The following is a 20,970-nucleotide window of genomic DNA, read 5'->3' as shown; positions in this document are numbered from 1 at the left end:
TTCCACCAAAACTGGAACATGTTATCCCAAAAAATTAAAGACGGACGGGATGCAAACTACTGTGGATCCAGTGACCATATTCGCATCCCTATGCATGCGTTATTTTGACAAACGAACGAAATCAAATTTATGTTGCCTTAAAACACCGAGTAGGAATAAATCACAAAGCAATCCGAATAGAAATGGCAGAGTTCACTGACAAGCTTTAACTTGGGAATAAATCACAAAGCAATCTGAATAACTCAACAACCTGCATCATGTACTAGTTCTCGCATTACAAAGTATTAAGTAACCCAGAATCACTTTTGAATCATGGACACCAAGTCACTAACTACATTCATTGATACGAACTACATCTAACGATCCGAAAGGATTCAAACAAATTCTTCAAGTTGTAGACTTACAGAAACCCGAATAACGAAATACAAGAGTATATTTAAAAAAGAACTTCACTTAATTCAGCAAGATCTCATCATTAGCACAATCTTAGTCGTATGGGATTTGAATATATGCAGCATCACATACAAATGGGATATCGGCATACATACCAGCCAGAGCACATCGAATGCTTTCAAGCACTGTAAATAAGTATCCAAATGCGACGGCTGTCCAGAAATGCATTCCTATTTTCCCATTATATATACCATCTGGCATCCATCGGCTTATTGTACCAATCACTTGTAATGCAATCTCGAGTAACATACCCATCACAACATGAAAACGGAAAAAGTGGGGCCATTCTTTCTTCCTCACTACCCCAAGATATGCAGCAAAGAAATACGCCATTAAGAACCAAGGTGGTAATCTCCCAAGTGCACCAAGAAATGGGTAAGTAATGAATTCAAAGTCTTCTAAAAATGGGTGAAGATTGAATGCTGTTTCTGCATACATCCATGTTTCATGAAGCGGCATTAGGTATGGGAGACAAGCTAACATTCTCCACCACCATTTTGGTTTTTTCGTCATAGGAGGAAAGCGGAAACTTGTCGGAACATCCTTGGATGCCTTAGGAACCATCTGATATCTATTTGACACGATATGCCGTCTGGGTAATAATGGGATTGTGTGTAATAGGCTTCCATAATCTCCACTTAAGAGAGTAGTAGAACCAGCAGAAAGGCTCAACCCTGACACGAAAAATCATAATACAGTGTTTGAATAGCAAAAATACCTCAAGGAAATTAAGTTGACACATTTAACCTAATCTGATTCTAAGTTATAAGTATCAGGTAAGATGAAAATACCTCTTGGATGGCATGGTTTCTTCTGTCCCCATGAGCTGCTTGGAAATGAAGCCCTAATGGGATTAGCAAGCCTATGTTTTAAAGTCATGCTCCCAGAGATCATGGGACATCCATTGAGAATCATATTCAACTACCTAAACAAAACCCACAATTTATTTAATTCTAATTGAGAAGAAAAATGTCAACAATCAGCAAATGTTCACAGTATTAGAGAATATGAAATCTTTAAAATCAAAAAACCTATTGAAGATGCATTTGTTCTAGTACCCAGTTTAGGTTTCAGAAGAGTTAGAGAGAGAGAGAGAGAGAACCTGATAGTGATTTTGCAAGGGTAACTCCCAGTGCCAATCGAACCTTGAGCAGGCTCTCAAAACCCCAACTTGTTGTTCTGAGACCTGAGTAATCGGTGAAGAAGATAAACTAATAACAAAAAGTTAACATCTATTGGGACTTACAAATACCGACTAAAACCCGAAGCGATTTATCTAATGGTTCTAAGTAGCTTCATTATGTCATCGAGGTTGAGCTGAAAGGTGTCGGGTTTCAGTCGGGATAAATTGGTCACACTAGATTTCAATAGCAGTGGCTTCTTCTGGTGTAACGCAGTGCATCAAGTTTTGATGCTACTGTTCTCTGTTTGATGGGTCACTCAACCATATAGGAGGAGAAAACTTCTTGAAGCAATATCTTTAGGCCAGCGTAGGGGTGGGAATTCTACCCGAAAGCCTGATACACGTCACGTTTACCCGCGTCCGACAATGTCCATGGACGCTCGCGTCCGAAGATGGGTACTACCCGCCCAGCCCGGTGATTTTTCATGGGCGGGCTCGGGTGAAAAGCTCTGCCCGCCACCCCGCCCATACCCGAGCCCGATATGGTCACCCGGAGGGTGCTTATAGATGTCAATCATTTTGAGTGTTGATTATACTTCACTATAAAACCCAAGGTAGATTTGGGGTTTCTCCCAAGATATATAAACTACACATTTAAGCAACCCTAATAGTTTACCACATTGAATCTGAAAAATTCGGTAGCATAGAGAGAGAAAAAAGCATCTAAGCTGTCTCTGTAGCCGTTTCTCTCTTATTTACTAGACCTTCTTATGCCAACCTTCTTCTCTATTAAATAAGTTATTGGGATCATCTTCCATCTCTATGTAGTGGTCAAATTTTAAGATTATTTCGATGTGAAGGAATAACAAAGAAGAACTAATGGAACATACGAAGACAAGCAAAAAAGTGGAAGACAACCAAGTCTCATGTTTGCATATATAGATCTATATCAGTTGTTGATTTCTTATATTACGGAATCTGAGTATTTCTTTCATTCTCGATTTATAAATTTTGCAAAGATTTGGTATCAATTTATTTAGAGAAGCTTATTTGAACAATATCAAATTTCTAGAGTTTCTTGATCTGGTAGAAAAATATCAGATAAAGAAACCCGATGCCCGATTTGCCCGGAGCCCGACTTGCCCGATGCTTTAGTGGGCTTGGACGGGCTTTGATCATATGAGATTTCAGAAAAGCCCACCCGAATCCGCCCGAGAACCCGAGTGGGCAGAGGAGAAACTTACCCGACTCGCCCGAGCCCGACTCAGAATTACCCGTGGGTGCCCATACCCGCCCGATTCCCGCCCCTAGGCCAGCGCTTTGGGAAAGCTAAATAGTTTCCGGGGTGTGAAGACTTGGTCAAAAATTGGTCAATTTTGTTTGACAATTTTATTTAGGGGGAAAGCAAAAGGCAAGCGCTTTGGGAAAAGCAAAATAGTTTCCGGAGTGTGAAGACTTGGTCAAAAATTGGTCAATTTTGTTTGACAATTTTATTTAGGGGGAAAGCAAAATAGCTTCTCCACCTCAGCTCTCTCTCTCTCCACCTCAGTTCTCTCTCTCCACCTCACCTCTCTGTCTTCTCCGATTAGGTCGCCGGCCAGAAAATTTTCCGGCCGACAACCATGAAAAAAAAAATTCACTCACTCTCTCTCTAGAAACTCCGGGGATGGAGGTGGAGAGAGAGTGAGGTGAGGTGGAGTGTTTTTTTTTATTTCCCCGAAATTTTTTTAAAATTCTACATATTTCCTTTAAAATTTCACACCCCGAAAACTATTTAGCTTTCCCCAAAGTGCTGACCCATCTTTATCATGACTTCGATTCAAATTTACATTTCTATATATGTTCCACACACTCCCCGTTCTTTGCCAACGGTCACTCTATTCAGAAAGTCAACTAAAGAGTCGATAGCTTAAATGAATCGTTCGATATGAAAACAAAGCAATCTCTCTACTCATAATGTCAAGTAGGGATTTGAGAACTTAAATGAATAGTTCGACATGAAAACAAAGGAGCTTCAACCAAATCTTTCAGACTGATTGTCGAGTAATTTTAGGTTGGATTCAAGAAGCTAATTTTTGCACCGTATCTTCATTTGAGTGATGTATGTGAATCTGAATTGTTTGATTCAAATGGATCATATATCAACCCGATACCCGAAATAGCCATTGAAACGAGATGACATTGCGAGTCTGACAAAAAGAAACATTTCCAAGTTTGACTCGAATCAATTTAGACATAAAAGAAAACACAACCTTATTTAGAAGTGGGCAAGAGAGAAACTGAACAGAAGACTACAAAATAAAAGATCAGAATTTGAAGCTTCCCCAGTTTATTCATCTCTATAGATGTTATTTTTCGTAACTATGAACTCCTCTCTTATGAAATTGTGTAACTATACGATTTTCGTAACTATGAACTTCAGTATAACTCCGATTGTGGGGAATGTCTTCTGTAAACCTTGCTGCACTATGCACTTATACGGTTTATCCATTGTTTGTGAACTCCAAAGATGTGGCTAAGAGTCGTCCCTGTGAGCGAAAATCTACATGTCTCTCCTCTCTCTCTCTCTCTCTCTCTCTCTCTCTCCTCTCTCTCTCTCTCCTCTCTCTCTCTCTCTCTCTCTCTCTCTCTCTCTCTCTCTCTCTCTCTCTCTCTCTCTCTCTCTCTCTCTCTCTCTCTCTCTCTCTCTCTCTCTCTCTCTCTCTCTCTCTCTCTCTCTCTCTCTCTCTCTCTCTCTCTTCTCTCTCCTCTCTCTCTCTCTCTCTCTCCTCTCTCTCTCTCCTCTCTCTCTCTCTCTCCTCTCTCTCTCTCTCTCTCTCTCTCTCTCTCTCTCTCTCTCTCTCTCTCTCTCTCTCTTCTATTGGAAACTTCAACTTCGGTTTACAAATTAAGCATCACGATCATGGAGCCCTCTGCCAAGGTGGACGATCATCCATTGGAGTTTGTGGTGGGATCGGTTTCCAGTTGGGGTTTTCATCCCGGTACATGTCATAGTATATGTGTCCTGGAATATGATTTTCCACACAGCACCAAACACCCACATATTGCTTCACGCGATTCTTGAACTTCTCCTCTGTTACCTAATAATTGTGCATTATAATTCGTATTCATAGTATTAGAAGATTGGATATACTACCAAATGGGATGAGTATTCGACCAAATATGTGGGGTGGAAACTAGAAGATAATTAACTTACCTTGTCGGAGAAATTTCCGAGGCATCTTGCATGGATGAAAACTCTATGACTTTGACATTCTTGAATGAGGAGAATACTGTTTTTAACTGTTAAATGTAAAATATTTCGATCAGAAGAACTAACACTCCAATAATACGTCGTTTTATATTTGTTTACCAAATAAATGGAAGATTATGTCACCCTTAAGAAATTGAAGCACGATATGGAAAAATAAATAACTTATCCAAGCATATGTTTCAAGAATCAGATTACCGTTGCTTCATTGCTACCCTTCGGAAATTTGAGAACTCCTTGTTCAGTTGTTTCATTTGATAAGTGACAACCTTGGGATCCTTCTCGACAAAGTTTAACATCAAGCCACGAGTCTTTTATCTGCAGAACAACATTAGCTTGGTAAGAAAAGAAATATACAGTTTTAATGTAACCACCGTAGTAGTGCTTGACGTGTAGCTGAAGGTGACTAACCTCTTTGGGAAGCAATGGATTTCAAGGAATGAGTATTCCCTAAAATTGATTCTAGGGCCGAATTCCTCTCTGGTAGTTCTCTCAACATGACATTCACCTGCATTATAACTCGTAAGACTATAAACTCATACTGGCACCAATTAAGGGGTCAATTAGTGCATCAAAATAAAATAACTGGAACAACAGATGGATAATAGCTCGTTCAGCCTTCTCCACAGCCCACTTTAGGTGAAATATGTGTTTCTCTACAATGGAGAGTGAACTTCGAATCTTGCTGTTAAAAAAGAGGAACTTGTATATTTCCTGATATTCTCGCTCTTGATTAATCATTTTCTGGGTAACAAGGGAAAAATAATAGTCCTGACTCCTTCAATAGATATCTAGTAATCAAGCCTCGAATACCTCAAATATGTGATCCATTGGGCAGATAAAAGGTTGGCGTGTCATCGTCCCTTCTAGGACTCCAGGATGTGGAAACCATAGTCTATCCAACCGGCACCATAATGGAGGCATGACCTTAAAAATTTCAGAAGAATGTCAGCATTTGGAGTTCCGAAATGAGACTCGTAAAGTATCATGCTATGCTTAACAAATAAGATGGTATAGTATATCTCCTAAAATTGTCTCACAATTTTAGGAGTATAATTCTCACACTTTCCTGTACTGGTTATAACATATACGTGAAAAATAATGGGTCTATAAGATACCATGAAATAACAGTATTGGTGGAAGACAGATACTGAAAAGTGGTACTTTTTGCTTCCGCTATAGCGTCAGTTTTACACAGAGAACTGTTATATTAGAAAATGTTCTGTCTCATTTTAGAAAATGAAGCAGAGCTCTAGAACAAAGTCGAAATTCAAAACGACAACATCATACTTCCTACTGAACAAATAGACGAAAAGGTGTTTCTCAAAACATTTAGAGAAACAAGAAGAAGGTGCCAGTTGCTTTTCGTCCCAGAGACAAAACAAATGCATACATGACAAAAAGAAGGTGTGTCTCATACTTACCAGTGTACGGTTTAATAGTGAAGCAATAGCGAGTGCAGTCCTTATTTGCTTAATCTGAAGAATAATTTATATATGATTGCATATGTGCAATGTTCACAGCATTAGTATTTTAGAATAAATACTTCTGATGAATACAAGCAAGAGTAGGTAAATACATGCATACTTGGTAATTAACGAGCGAAAAGTGTGAATCAACATTATGCTTCCCATCTAGCAAGAGGCTTTTAGGGATAGATGGCTTAAATGACAAGAACCCACCTACATAAACAAATAGGAGTTAATCTCCAGAATGGTAACAATTGAATTGAGATATAGCTATGCAAATCAAGACAATTAAGATCCGCAAACCCTAGAATGAGGAGAAACTCAGATAGAAAAAGTTCATTTTTCAAAAAAGAACCTTTTTGTTACTTAAATGCCATTTAGACCTTCTCGTCCGAATGAGCACGGGACAGGCATTTAAGATAAAGAAACTACTTTCAGCTCGTCACTTTTTTAGCCACCCCTATATTATAATATAGTGGATCCGTAACCTTGTTATTTATACTATAATATACTGAATAGAATCATCTTGCTTGTGCACTCTAATGAGCTTAAATTTTCACTCAAGTTAGAAGATCCTTGTTGTAGCAACCTATTCACATAGTCTGCATATTTAAATGATACTATGATAGTATGATTTTTAACCAAAAGAAAATGAGACCATTGTTACTAGTCCTAATTGATGACGTATTTAAAATGATTATGAAGAAATAATTATATGTTTGTTCAAAAAGATAATTACATGTGGTCTTTTTTCGTTTTCTCATAGAAGTCGGTTTTTATGGGTTTGAATAGTAGTAGCCTATTTTATAGCATCAAGTGATGCCATGTTGAAATTAGGATACAGATACAGAAACTATGAAATAGAAAAGAGAGAACTTCATCCAGATCATCTCTTGTCAGATGCTTAACTGGATAAGCAAACAATGACATACCATGAGTTTACAACCCAAAATTTTCAGATAGTTCAAAAATCAAGACATTATTCATCCAAAAAAAATTTAGAGATATATAAACACTCCCAGTGAATTCCAAAGTGATATATGAACTATATCACCACAAACTGAAATAATTTTGTTATGCTAAACGTAAACTAACAAAAAGGGAACACTTTTGAAACATTATGAAACCTGTAGCTTTGGTTACGCTGCTAGGAGCAATATTTTCATACATCTTATTTACATAAAAGCATTCATTTCCCACTAACAGGACCATATACCAAAAAGAAAAGAAAGGCCTGTCTCATCACAAATTTCTTTATTCGATTATCTATTACGGTTATCAACATGTAATGAAAATATGAAAAAAGTCCATGCCACTCTGAAGATTGAAGTCGGTGCCCAAAACCAACACAAGTATCAGCATGACACACTTGATAAAGTTAGATCAGGGATGAATGTTAAAGCATCTTTTCAACCATGGGAAAATACTTCTCATAAAGATCTTCAAGATGTATGATGTGATGCAGTGATGCACATAGATTACCTGGTGAGTCATAGTACTCTGGTTCGTCATAGAACATCATGGCTTCCCGAAGACGATGACGCTTCCCTTCAGTACCTCCATATTGAAAGGTGGTATGCACTGCATATGGTTCCAATCTGAGTTGCTGATGTATAGCCTGCAGATGTAGCTTAAAGTCATAAGAAATACTCTATAACTACTACCCATGTTAATAACATCCGACTATCAAGCCGAGGTTTCACTGAGAAGAACAAAGGACCAAGGTCTCAATAAATGATTTGAAGATTTAAGTTTTGCTCGTACACACCTGAACGAAGTAAGTATGCCCACTGCAAAATATACTAGCCGGAAGAAGTCCTAACTTGAGGTTACCATCAAAAGCATACACTAGTCCATTTTCGTCATCAACAGCTGGTCCTAACTGCTTTTTCACAAGATCGTTAAAACAGTTCTGGTCCCATATCTTTTCATCAGCTAAGAGCATATCTTTCCATGTTTTTGCCAATTTTTTGCCAGAATCTGTTGGTCTCCAGTAGAAGAGACCAATATTGTAAGCAGCGGGTGCTGCACAAGGAGAACAATGACTTGTAAGTGGTATTCTTCCAATTTCTACTGCTAACATTTAGTGGAAGAAGCCTATTATGTGGATGAGTAACGAGTACAAAACAAAATATACTATATTATACCCAAAAGAAACGATAATCCTACGTCAAATCCTCAAAATTGGTTTCAACACAAATCATGCCTTTCGCAATATTTTCCACAGCTTCCAGCTTTTCACCGCAGAATGCAGAGGGCAAATTCAATCATATTAACTATTTGGTAAAAAATATATTGACTCTTTGGTAGTAAATCATTAAAATTCTTCCTAGTTAAACAAGTTCAAAGTACTGTACGAAAGGAAAGTTTCAGAACAACTATAGCGCCAAGCTTCCTCAAAGGTTAGTGCATTATATGAAGAATGAAAGTGATCGTATATCTGAGAAGGTAGATCCTCAGAAGAGAAGGACGCCAGATTACTGATTGACGGAAAAAAAAACATAAGACTTCGATTATATGCTCACCTTGGTGCCAGATTTCCAAACTGTCATCGGTAACTGATGGTACAAGTTGATCAGTTGAAGTTAAGACATCTGCTCCAGGAAAACGAGCAAAATACGGAAGAGGGTTCTGTTTTCGCGCCAAATCAGGGAATTACAATTTCAGAGGAATTCTTTTCATAATAATAGTAAGATAGTAGTCTTAAGTTATGAATAATAAGACATATTTCAATTTTTTTAGTCCACCTATTTAAAAAACTCTATTAAGAAATAAGGGTAATTCAATCACCAGAAAGGGTGAAGCAATTGTGCAAGTAATTTGTTGGTATAAGAGAAACTGAGAAGCACATGAATTGTTAATCCTAATGTCCTAATGACAACAGTAAGGAATAATATATAACAGTCTCTAAGGTTCATGATGAAACATAGATTCTAAGATCTCCCAGTTGCAACAGAACAATAAGTCAGAAAGTACAGTTATCCGAAACAAGTACGGGGACTACTGTCTCATGGTGAACCCGTAGTATTCCTTGATATAGACAGTCCACATACAGTTCTTTGTTTCTTTTCTTTCGAAACTCTTTTAATGTTCATAACTTTATAACAAAGGGCCAACAACCCTTGGTTGGAGTGGTAAGAGGTCAAGGGCTCAAGGCACGCTGACAATTAAAAAAAAAACTTTATTATAAAGAAAAGAAATGTATCAAAGAAATTCATACAATCTAAATGGAAGTGGTTTTCAAAGGTATTGGAAAATACCAGCTTAACCATAGGGGTACTAATGAAAACGACGGATTTGCAAGAACAAAAATACCAAGTAATATGCACATAATATACCTTTAACCAGACGGTATCAGTGTCACACATCAATATCTCAAAGCCAAATGGAAGCATTTCATCCACCAACATAACTTTTTCCCGGCCTATTTTGTGAAATTCAGCTGATCCCCAACCAACATCTCTTGTATCCACATTACTTCTCATATTGAACACAGGTATACCTTTCCAATACAATGCCTCTAAAATCTTGTTGTCCATCGCACCTATGCATCCAATTACAAACTTCAAGCAATGAGACAATCTAAAGGCATGAATATTCAGAGAGAAAAAAAGAGTTGGAAGCTAGGTGACTGAACTGTAACGGTTCTTAAAGAACTACCTACAAGAATGTTCGAAAGACCAAAATCAGTCAAGTGTTTAACCCAGTTCATGACAAAATCAATGAAAGCATAATTCCCAAATGTCACAATAATGATGTTATCTTTCGCCCTATGCTCCACCAGTTCCTTGGTCAACTGAAAGGACTCTAAAGGTGGCATTTTTGTACCAGGGCGTGGGACTTCCCATACAGGTTTTGCCCGTCTAGAAAGGGGCAATGGTGAAGGTACGACAACTGTACCCTCCATCGTTCGGTTGGAAACCTCCGGAGCATAATCCATTGCAAGTGAATCCATATCTGAAAAAGCATTGAAGTTAAGATACATCACGAAAAATACACAAACATGCATCCATAATTGTATAGAATACAACTAAAGATTGAAATGAGGACTTAGCGAACGACCAATGTGGTTCTTGGAAAAATTATGCATAAAAATATAGAAAAATTATGCAATCATGACTAATTCAATGTAGTATGTTTTTAGGACCAATCAACACCATAAATGTCTAAACCACCCCTTGCCTTAACCTACATTGTAAGAGGATTGAGAGGTAATTCCTATACATTGGGTTCCATCCTCTTTTTGTATTCATTATGCATGGAATTGGTAAGCAATGTTTTCACCAATTTAGAATGTAAACAAATGAATGAAGATGTATTCAAGTCCAATATATCATGAATTCAACTAATTTTAGGCTTTGTGATAGTATATACATACACAAATTGTAATATATTTCCGCAAAGTGGTGACATTTAAATGATGAATTGACCATGCAAACAAGCTTAAACTTATAAGACAAAAACCTAAATATCATGGTAAAACAACAAATTCTCATATAGAAAGAACTTATGAGGCAGCAACAACTAATGATAATGTGTTACATAAAAAACCCTTTTTACATTTTTGTACTTCAACTCAACATAGGTAAATTCAATCGAAATTGAAGTTGAAAATGATAACAGTAGAAGAAAAATTTACTTGAAGTAGTAGTAGAGCTGGTGGAGTAAAATGGGGAGCTGCGATATCCAGCGAAAATGGAAGAAATCACGTACAGAGAGGAGAGAAGAAGCCCAAGAACAAGAGTTGCGTAGATTGTCAAGGTTAAAGCCTTAGAATTGGCCATTCCCCTTAACCGATCCATCTCATAAAGAAGAAGATGATCAAGAACAAGAATTTGGATTCTGCTCTTTACTTGAGATTGCCAGAAAATTTACTCTGCATTTGTATAAGAAATGAAAACCCTATCTTGGACCAGTATTCGATTTGAGATTTCTTTCTTCATAAATGAAATCAAGAATTTTAGAAGATTATGAGATTAAATGAAATAAATCCCGGCAGATATGAGAATTTAGTGTCACATTTCAGAACGGGAAACACAATCTATTTATATATATTTGTAGAGTACTATACAGCATTTGTATTTAAAATTTTAGGTGAAAAGCCCCCAAAAATGAAACCTTTATAGCATAATGAGTCCGATATTAACACAAAAAAAAAACACAAAATAGCCCAAAATTTTACAAATTTTTAGATTCACTAAATAAATCATTTTTGTATAACTACGCCGTTTGAGATTCACTAAACAAATTATTTTTGTGTGACACCCTTATTTTATTACATTAAACAAAACATAAATAAATCTACGCATTTTACTATTTGAATTCATGCAACTTAGTTTGCATCGCGTAAATGGTGGTGGTTGCGGTGTTGAGGTTAAATAATAGTGGTGGTGATAGTAGTGGTAGGGAGGTACAATGGTAGATATAGTAATTAAAACAAGTATAATTTAGTGGTGGTGGTTGTAGTGTTGAAGTTTAGTAATGGTAATGGTCGTGGTGGTGATGGTAGTAGAGGTTTAAGTAATCGGGTCGGTGGTAGAAGTATCAACTAAAGTAATTAAAACAACTACAATTAAGTGATGGTGGTTGTATTGTTGAAGTTTAGTAATGGCGGTGGTCGTGGTGGTGATGGTAGTAGAGGTTTAAGTAAGCGGGTCAGTGGTAGAAGTATCAACTAATATAAGTAAAAGAAACAATTAAAGAAGCAAAAAATGCTTATGCTTGAGGTTAACCTTGAGTTGCTTGGACTCTCTAACATATTTTCTACCAATTGATCTAAACTAGACTACTTATTGTTTTTACGTTATAATTTTAATTTGACTTTACGGTAATCTGAGGGGTTAATTCCGTTTTGGCCCCCGATTTATGACCAACTCACCGTTTTGGTTCCAATAAGTGTCTGGTAGTTCGTTTTGGCCCCAATTTCCTGTTTGGCTCCCACATTTTTTTATAAGCTTCTCCATTTTACCCTTATGGCAATTCCGTAATTTAAATGTGTTTTTTTCTCTTTGTACACCTCACCAAGCAATTCCACGTCACATTTGTCCACATAAGATCGTCAGAATATGTCGCCGGAAAATGTCGCCGGACGGCATCTTTTTCCGGCGACCTCCATTTTTTTTATCTTCTTCTTCTCCAATCATCTCCTCCTCTTCCATTCTCTCTCTTTTTCTTCCATGTCTCTCTCTCTCTTTCTCCAATTAAAATTAGAAAAGAAAATTGTAGTGAGGTTTTTCATTGTCAAATGTACCAATCATTAGAGATTGAACCGTGCAGAAAAAACTTCCATTCAGTAAGCGCAATGTCAAAACATCAGTAACATATAGGTGAAAAAAACAAACCATAAAATTTTGGAGCCTTTTCCAGGAACAAGCATGTGTACATGAAACAAAGGCGGATGATGCCCAGAACGAACAAAGTGGTTCTTTTTATCCAAATTTTACATCTTTTGTGTTACAAAATTAAATAGAATTGCAATTTCATCAACGAAAAACTCACATAATCTATCATAATTTTTGTGTAGACTTGCCCGATTTTAGTTAATAGAATCATGATAATGTAAAACAAATAATAATAAAAGACAAGTCTAAAGATGAAAACATTCCATCGTATATACTAGATTCCAAATCTTGCAGTATTAAAACGAAAAAAGAAAATCAAATAACAAAAATAGTAAAAATGATTTTTTCTGCGGTGAGCGTGGATCGAACACGCGACCTTCAGATCTTCAGTCTGACGCTCTCCCAACTGAGCTATCCCCGCAATGTGTCAAAGTGTTTGTAATATGTTTACTTCTTGCATCATATGTAACAAATATTCTATTTTTATTCACCTATCATTTAGACAACAAGACACACAAGTCTTTGTATCAATATTATAACCCACAGTGTATATGATATACTTTCCCATGGCTTTTGAAAAAGAGATTGTGTGAAATTAAGATGATTAATAAACTACAGAGGGTCTTCTGGGAACATAAAATACGAGAGTCTACTTATTTTGTTTCTAAGTGCAATGGGATCAAGTTCAACAAAAAAAAAAAAAAAGTGCAATGGGATCGAGGGTAAAAAATACATTTTGATTATATACTAAGTATGGTTCAACTAATCATAACCTACCATTTAGAACACTAGAGAAGAATTTAGGGTAGAATTGTTTCATTGTTTGTAGGTTGTATAAGGGGAAAAAACAGAGAAAAGTTATAAAACATAGAAAAGAAAAAGATGAATGGGGTGAGAGAGGCTCGAACTCTCGACCTCAGGATTACTCGATAAAGCTATGAGACCTACGCGCTAGCCAACTGCGCCACCACCCCAGGTTGAAATTTCTCAGCATCTCCACCTATATATTATGTGGGAAAAGAATATGCATCTTCATCTACTTCTTCGTCGTAATACTTGAAAATTCCCAAATGTTGTTGACAACATTATACGAGGAGAGAACATTTAGTTACAAATATGTCAGTGAAATAAGACTATCCACTCCAAGAACTAAATTGGGAAAATAAAATATGTGAGGTATATAATACCATGGATCTTCACTTTGTGCCCTAATGCTATTTTTTGAGTAGCCTGATTCACAACACAAAGTAAGAAGTTAGCTTTTGCTTCTAATGGTACCTTAGCTGCCCTTGTTCATCCTCCCAACAACATTTGTAGTTGGTCTCTTATCAATGTTGTCCGAGATGCAATTTGCAACTCGTATGTAGATATAAAACTAATTACTACTTAAGTCGAACATGACCATCTTCAACAAAAAGAAGGTCTAGCACGACCTATGGCATTTTAAATTTGATTTCTTTCTGTTAAAATATAATCTCATCTTTTGTTTTGATTGGTAAGGCATGTAGCCAGAAGTAGTAAAATCACGTCTTCATTAGGTTAACGAAAGATCCTAATACCTAAGATTGGACTATGCTATTTCTAGTATGCATTTTAAATTTTATAAGTTTTGAATTCTGATGATCATTTTTGTTTTTGAAAAAGTCTTGACATTCATCAAGAAGTTGAAAACAACAATGAAATAATGATAAAAATAGCGACCCAAATTCAACCAATAAACAATCTATATCATTCTTCATCTTCCTATGTTCATGTAAGTATCGGTAAATATTATTTCATCAAAAAAAAAGTATCGGTAAATATTGGTAATAGATGAGTAATAATGTATGAATTTTTATCGATGACGAAAGTTCAATATGTTATGTTTTTCCGAAGAAAAAAATTCATAAGAACGGAATCTGATTTTTTTTCATCTTTATTTCTTCCTATTTCTTTTTAGATTTTATACAAAATAAAAAGAGACAGGTCAATGTCCTAACTAATTAAATATTAAATAAACGCGGATTAACAGTACAATCAACAATGCTATTGACACCGCTTAGTAATTCTCTAATACCGTCGTAGACTATTGATCCAACGGTGTCCTTCCTATAAATCATTTCTTTTGACAATACTATATCAAATAACTACCTTAAGATTATAATCTTCAGTATGTTTTCTGTAAGAAATTCGGTATAGTTAACAAATAAATAGATAAGAGGTAAATAAAGTATATTAGTAGATTAGGGCGTCTTCTCTCTTTCTCCAACCCATTTTTTTGACTGTTGGGAACACCAAAGCTAAACAAGTAAACAAGGAAAGAGAAAAATACTACTACTCGAGGTGAAAGAATTAGTCGAAGAATTGGATCTATCTTGATCAAGTTTCCATGAATTACAAAACCCATTTCAGGAAGAATCGAATTTGGTAGAAATTATAGCTGGAAAATCCTCATTCATTTTGATTGGTAAAGTTCCCCCCTTTTTCCCATCTTCATGAAGAACCCTGGATTATACTTCTTTAGTGGGTTTTGGGTTGATCAGTTTTCTTCATTTTTTGCTCTAAAAAAGTGTTTTATAGAGTTTATAGTCTTAAATATTGACTTCATTTAGTGATGATCTTATGGGTATTGTTGTTCTGAACAGTTAGATCTTATCTTTTATGTGATCTGATACCCTTTTCATTCATCTTAGGTGAACCTGGGTCGTTTTCATTGTTCATGTTTTCTTACTGGTTTACTTGCTGAGTTTCTTTCAGTGATGATAAATCAGAAAAAATAGTTCCTTTTTAATGTAATTGTACTTTTAGCTGGGGTTTTAACCTCATTTAGATGTTTGGGTTTTGGTTTTAACAATTTTTCTTAGTGTTTATCTGATCTGGAAGATCATTTATTTATGAAAGTTAATACCTTGTTCTATTCTTTGTTATGGTTTTTCTAAAAGGGATAAACTTGGAACCTTATTTGGAAGTTGTCAAGGTTAAGCGAAGAATCGCGAATCCAGAATCCAGTTACACCTTCGATCTTCAATTGCTTGCCTTGGTGTGGATCGTTTTACGAAATTAAACCTAGTTTGGCAAGTTGGTGGAGTTTGTAAAAGTAATCACTTAGGTCTCGTATGAGTATAATATTTTTTTTCAAAGGAGATGTATTGAGGCTATAGTACGACATTTATAGTAATAACATAATGATGGAGTTGTTTAATGTGGTTAAATGGAGCATAAATGCGAGATTATGGTGTTACGGTAATCGTCTTCTTGGGTTTAGAGTTTCCAGATATATCCAACTAAATGTGGCTTATGCAAGATGATAAATGGACAATTTGGTATATCATGAACATATAAGCAAACATGGCGAGTTCATTTGTAGTATTTGTGGGATTCGTTCTCAAAGCATCTGCACTTTTAAGGACTTATTGCTTTACGTTATTCCAGCTGTTCGGGAATCTGGATACTAAAAAGGAACTCTAGGAGAGGACAATTAATAACTTACAACGTCGTGTTTTGGAATTACAGCATGCTACAGAAGAACTGTGTTTATGCACTTACTGTGATACTATACTTTCTATGTCTGTCCTTAACTTGTTGCATAGAATGAGTTGACTTCCTTACTTTATGAAGTCATCGATGTGAATCACTTCGTATGTTCTTTCTCGCTTCTCACTGCTTTTGAAGGGAATTCGTAGTGAACTATTTACTGGCGATAGTTATCCGTTTCAATTCATTTATCACGTCTACTTTCAGTTGCTGGGTTTTTCGTTAAGCCTCGATGAATTGATTTGCATTTGCATGGATTTTTGGTTTTTTTTCTTTTCTGCAGGCATATGGGTTGGATACGTTGAGAAATAAAGGCTAGATCTTTTAGGTGAGCTAATGGCTTCAGGTAGTATGGTGCCCGCTTCTGGCCTAAGAGAACCCAACGGTCATATTGGTGGTGTCGGTAACTTGCCTGAGGAAATGAATGAGATGAAACTTAGAGATGAAAAGGTAGATGAAGTGATTTTTCCTCGTTCGATGGGTTGCCAACCATATTGTATTAGAAGTTACATACTATTTTGTTAAATCTTTTTAGGAAATGGAAGCGACTGTGGTTAACGAAAACGGTACAGAGACAGGTCATATAATTGTGACGACGATTGGTGGGAAAAATGGCCAGCCAAAGCAGGTATGGTAATGATTATGTTGAGTTATTTATGTGGAATAACATTTATCAGCTGTACAGACAGTTCGACTGGTGATTAGTTCTAGCAACTGTTTCGATAATTGCATGTTTTTTGTTGCTTATCCAATTAAAGACTTTCTGTGAGATAACTCTTGTAGACAATAAGCTATATGGCGGAGCGTGTTGTTGGGCACGGATCATTTGGAATTGTTTTTCAGGTAGAAGTTTTGGACCTATATGAAGCTATTTGCGTGTTTAGTTGTTTACAGAATGAGGTTTGAAATAATGTGTAAAACTTATTGTTTCTTGTGATTTTTCAGGCTAAATGCTTAGAAACAGGTGAGACCGTGGCTATAAAAAAGGTCCTTCAAGACAAGAGGTACAAAAACCGTGAGCTGCAAACAATGCGTCTTTTAGATCACCCAAATGTTGTATCTTTAAAGCATTGTTTCTTTTCGACGACTGAAAAGGAAGAGCTATATCTTAATTTGGTATTGGAGTATGTACCTGAGACTGCTCATCGTGTCATCAAACACTACAACAAGATGAACCAACGAATGCCGTTGATATATGTCAAACTTTATACTTACCAGGTATCCCGTTAGTTCAATATCTATATATTTGTTGATATATTCCAAACTCAATAATATCTAAACGGATACTATAAACCTTTTGGTCGAGATTGTGAATTACAAGTCATTAATACTTATTATGATAAACCATTTGGAGTAAGATTTTCTTTATTTAATGACAAGGCCTAATTTCTGCTGGCTTGAACGTTTGACAACCTAAATATTACTTTTTCCTATAATGGCTTTATTTACACTTTTAGCGGTCAGAACAACATCGTGTGGAGATAATTGTGCTACTTTTTTTTTGAGATATGGTTATAAAAAGTTTGAGCTCAAAGTTGGTTCGAATTAATGGTGAAATGTATGCTTCAGAAAGCATCAAACTAGACCAACAATAGACAGTCTTGAAGTTTAGACTGATGTCTTTTTTGTGAGACTGTTCTTCAGGGTGAGGTGATAATCCTTGAAGGAAATCAACCGTCGGATCATCTCAACATAGGCCTCAGGGGAGAAGTCTGTTACTAAGTGGAAACGAAGTGGGGGTGGTGCAATAAGGTTTACCTTATTTATGGTCATTTTTATGACAAATTCTTCCCTGATTTTCGTCTCACTTTACAGTGCTTTATGCTCTTTTTCTATTTTCTTAAACATCGTCTCTATTTATGTAATCTAACTTTTCCTATTGCTAGGGTAACCAACCGTCTATTACATTGAAATCCTTTGTACTCTTTTCAATAAAATGATAAGTTTACCTTTTCTTGTCGACCCTCCGGGTTAAAATATCTTTTCATGGACTCTAATATTTTGTTAAATATTTGCAGATCTGTAGGGCGCTGGCTTACATTCATGGAAGTATTGGAGTATGCCACAGAGATATCAAGCCTCAAAATCTCCTGGTACGTCAAGTAGTTTATTCATTATATCCTTCACTTCCACAGACATAGTTATAGACTTATACCTTGGTTTCAAACATCATATGTTTATCTTCAGGGCTACTATTCAGACGTCAAAACTATTCCTTTTTTCAAATTTAAATTGGATGCAGTTAATTGCAGTTTTTAATATAAAAGAGACTCTGCTTGGATATAATAAAGCAAATATCAGGGATAGTAAAAGTGGAATGATTTCTTCTTATGCCTTGATGTTAACTGTTGCGATTATTTGTAAGGAGAAGTCCGTTATCAGTTGAATGTTAAATACAAATAGTATTTCTGCGTTCTGTTTGTACTACCTTAGACGAAAATATACTTGCACGGTGAGTTATTGAGTGCTTCACATCACGAATCATAATCAATTGCCGGAGAACTCAATTACTCCGTAAATTAGACTGGATTTTGTTTAGATGCATTTAAGTTGCAGTATTTTCTTTCTTATGTATCACTTCGGTATTTGTCTGCAACAGGTCAATCCCCATACCCACCAGCTGAAAATATGTGACTTTGGAAGTGCAAAAGTCTTGGTATGCTCTTGCATCTCGAGTCTCTCCCCTTGATTTTATATTGTTCATTCTGGTCTCCCGATAATTTAGTTAGCTTTGGATTAATAGGTAAAAGGGGAACCAAATATATCATATATTTGTTCAAGGTATTATAGAGCGCCGGAGCTTATATTTGGAGCCACCGAGTATACTACAGCCATTGACATCTGGTCTGCTGGTTGTGTTCTTGCAGAGCTACTACTTGGACAGGTATTTCCCTTTACATACGGGCACAATCGGTGGACATATGTATAACTTTATCTGAACTCCTACTTCACAGTATGCTTAATATATACACGTTTTCTTTTTTTTCCCCTTCAGCCTTTATTTCCCGGCGAAAGCGGCGTGGATCAGCTAGTTGAAATCATCAAGGTGAACATTTTCCTAAATCTTGTTTTGTCATGGTGGATCCTCTATATGATGATTTCGAAGTTTCTTACCACCCTCTATCTCCTATTCTAATGAAAATGTTCTTCTACATCTCTTACATAATATTCGATACTGTGGGATATGCAGGTTCTTGGTACCCCAACAAGAGAGGAAATCAAGTGCATGAATCCAAACTACACAGAGTTTAAGTTCCCGCAGATTAAAGCTCACCCATGGCACAAGGTACTGGGAAATGGGAATCAAGTTGATATACTTTTTTCCCTTTCTCCCTTAACATCCGTCTCGAAATAATGTCTAATATTAATGTCTGTTTCAGATATTCCATAATCGCATGCCACAAGAAGCTGTCGATCTGGTCTCAAGACTACTACAGTATTCCCCTAACCTAAGATGCACTGCTGTGAGTACATCTGAACTTTATATTCGTAAAATATTTAAACTCTGAGTGTTCTTTTCATTTGCCTGGTTAACCTTGGAATATCCTGAGGAGACTAAAAATTAGCAGTATGGTTTATCTCGAGACGTATTATAAGCTTCTGCCGAATAATCAGAATCATTATGGTATTTTGCTGCCGTATTGGCGTCCACAATGGGTCAATGTTAGTCAGTAGAGTAACCAAATATTTTGGCTGTCTATATAAATCGTTCCTTGAACTAGTGTTATGGGTTTTTGTATGTCAATTTTACTTCTCTACAACAACCAAGTAGTTTGGGCTTATGAGTCTGTCTGACTCCAGTTTCAGGAACTCAGGCTGTGATCCCCTCCCTCCTTTTGTCTGTTTCTTGCTTCATTCTCTCGTGACCGTTTTTTTAGGAGGATACGGTTTTTTCTTTTAGATGGAAACTTCTGAATTCTAAAGCATACTCCCTACACTTTTTTTAACACTCGCAGAGAATCAAACTAACAACAGATTCCATAATACCACTGATTTAGCTTTGGTGTATTTATCATTTTTCATAGAGGTTTTCTGGGGAAGCTTCTTAAATTTGGAATTGGGTTTACTTGTGTTACAGTTGGAGACCTTGATCCATCCATTCTTTGATGAGCTACGAGACCCAAACACTCGCCTCCCGAATGGACGCCTACTACCCCCGCTCTTCAACTTCAAACCTCATGGTATGAACTACTTTGAACACTACCTCTCTTAAGATATTTATACTTCCATGCTTATTCAATATATGCACAAAAAACTAACACATTTTGTTCATAATCTTTCCATCAATCAGAACTTAAAGAAGTGCCGATTCAGATTTTAGTGAGGTTGATACCAGAGCATGCCCGAAAGTATTGTCCTTTTCTTGGTTAGTGATGTGAACTAAAACCTCTGTCGAAGCTTCTGACAACACTGTTCACTTAAGTTCATGACATGAATCGGCGAAACTGTTTTGCGTGATCACTTTCGAAGCTTGATTTTCACTTCACTTATAACCTGTTCTTTAGATTCCCCTTCCCTCGTGTTGTAAAATCAACAGATTAAGAAAGTTCTGCTTCTTTTTTCTGAACATCAGTGGGTGTGCAAACCCTTGTTTCTTAGCACAACAATGCTGTAACATCATGTGTAAAACCACAAAGATTAGCTCTTTTTATTTGGTTAAGTTTCACATATTTCCATCTGTTTTGTTGTTCAAAGTTTTATACCATATCATTCGACATCATGTGTAAAAACACATAATTTGGAGCGTGTTCTCGGGAAAGGTTTAGGTGTCCATAATTAGTTTTATTGTTCGATATCGTTCGACTTCAACCTGTATTGCCT

The 20,970-nt window shown here is 36.3% G+C and overlaps 2 protein-coding genes, 2 non-coding genes and 1 pseudogene across 5 annotated transcripts; 1 reads left to right on the top strand and 4 right to left on the bottom strand.

Moving 5' to 3' along the window:
- Positions 1-238: 238 nt before the first annotated feature.
- LOC147569938 (protein TIC 20-I, chloroplastic-like) lies at positions 239-1,793 on the bottom strand. Its single transcript, XM_086656499.1, has 3 exons — positions 1,556-1,793; positions 1,245-1,378; positions 239-1,127 (listed from the first exon to the last, which is right to left on the bottom strand). The coding sequence occupies exons 2-3, from the start codon at positions 1,366-1,368 to the stop codon at positions 487-489; spliced, it is 765 nt and encodes a 254-aa protein (XP_086512625.1). The 5' UTR covers positions 1,369-1,378; positions 1,556-1,793; the 3' UTR covers positions 239-486.
- A 2,595-nt stretch (positions 1,794-4,388) lies between these two features.
- Positions 4,389-11,324, bottom strand: LOC147569937 (arabinosyltransferase XEG113-like; annotated as a pseudogene). The gene is made up of 13 exons (XR_015231363.1): positions 10,935-11,324; positions 9,956-10,252; positions 9,634-9,839; positions 8,821-8,926; positions 8,064-8,320; positions 7,778-7,913; positions 6,414-6,508; positions 6,251-6,304; positions 5,640-5,753; positions 5,238-5,334; positions 5,025-5,144; positions 4,773-4,858; positions 4,389-4,656 (listed from the first exon to the last, which is right to left on the bottom strand). The product of XR_015231363.1 is annotated as an arabinosyltransferase XEG113-like (transcript).
- Positions 11,325-12,984: 1,660 nt separating this feature from the next.
- TRNAF-GAA (transfer RNA phenylalanine (anticodon GAA)) lies at positions 12,985-13,057 on the bottom strand. The gene has a single exon. It is a non-coding gene; the product is annotated as a tRNA-Phe (tRNA).
- Positions 13,058-13,523: 466 nt separating this feature from the next.
- TRNAM-CAU (transfer RNA methionine (anticodon CAU)) lies at positions 13,524-13,610 on the bottom strand. Its single transcript is given in 2 exon segments — positions 13,524-13,559; positions 13,573-13,610. It is a non-coding gene; the product is annotated as a tRNA-Met (tRNA).
- Positions 13,611-14,717: 1,107 nt separating this feature from the next.
- On the top strand, positions 14,718-20,827 carry LOC147569934 (shaggy-related protein kinase alpha-like). The gene is made up of 13 exons (XM_086656434.1): positions 14,718-15,082; positions 16,433-16,599; positions 16,685-16,777; positions 16,933-16,992; positions 17,095-17,367; positions 18,168-18,242; positions 18,749-18,805; positions 18,893-19,033; positions 19,145-19,195; positions 19,340-19,435; positions 19,530-19,613; positions 20,228-20,330; positions 20,441-20,827. Exons 2-13 carry the CDS (start codon positions 16,486-16,488, stop codon positions 20,518-20,520), a joined length of 1,227 nt encoding a protein of 408 aa, XP_086512560.1. The 5' UTR covers positions 14,718-15,082; positions 16,433-16,485; the 3' UTR covers positions 20,521-20,827.
- Positions 20,828-20,970: the final 143 nt, after the last annotated feature.

Source organism: Eschscholzia californica, unplaced genomic scaffold (assembly GCF_041429995.1).
Source record: "Eschscholzia californica isolate CP2 unplaced genomic scaffold, dmEscCali1.0.p SCAF_1, whole genome shotgun sequence".
Classification (NCBI taxonomy): domain Eukaryota; kingdom Viridiplantae; phylum Streptophyta; class Magnoliopsida; order Ranunculales; family Papaveraceae; genus Eschscholzia; species Eschscholzia californica.
This window is presented reverse-complemented; position numbering and strand designations above follow the sequence as displayed.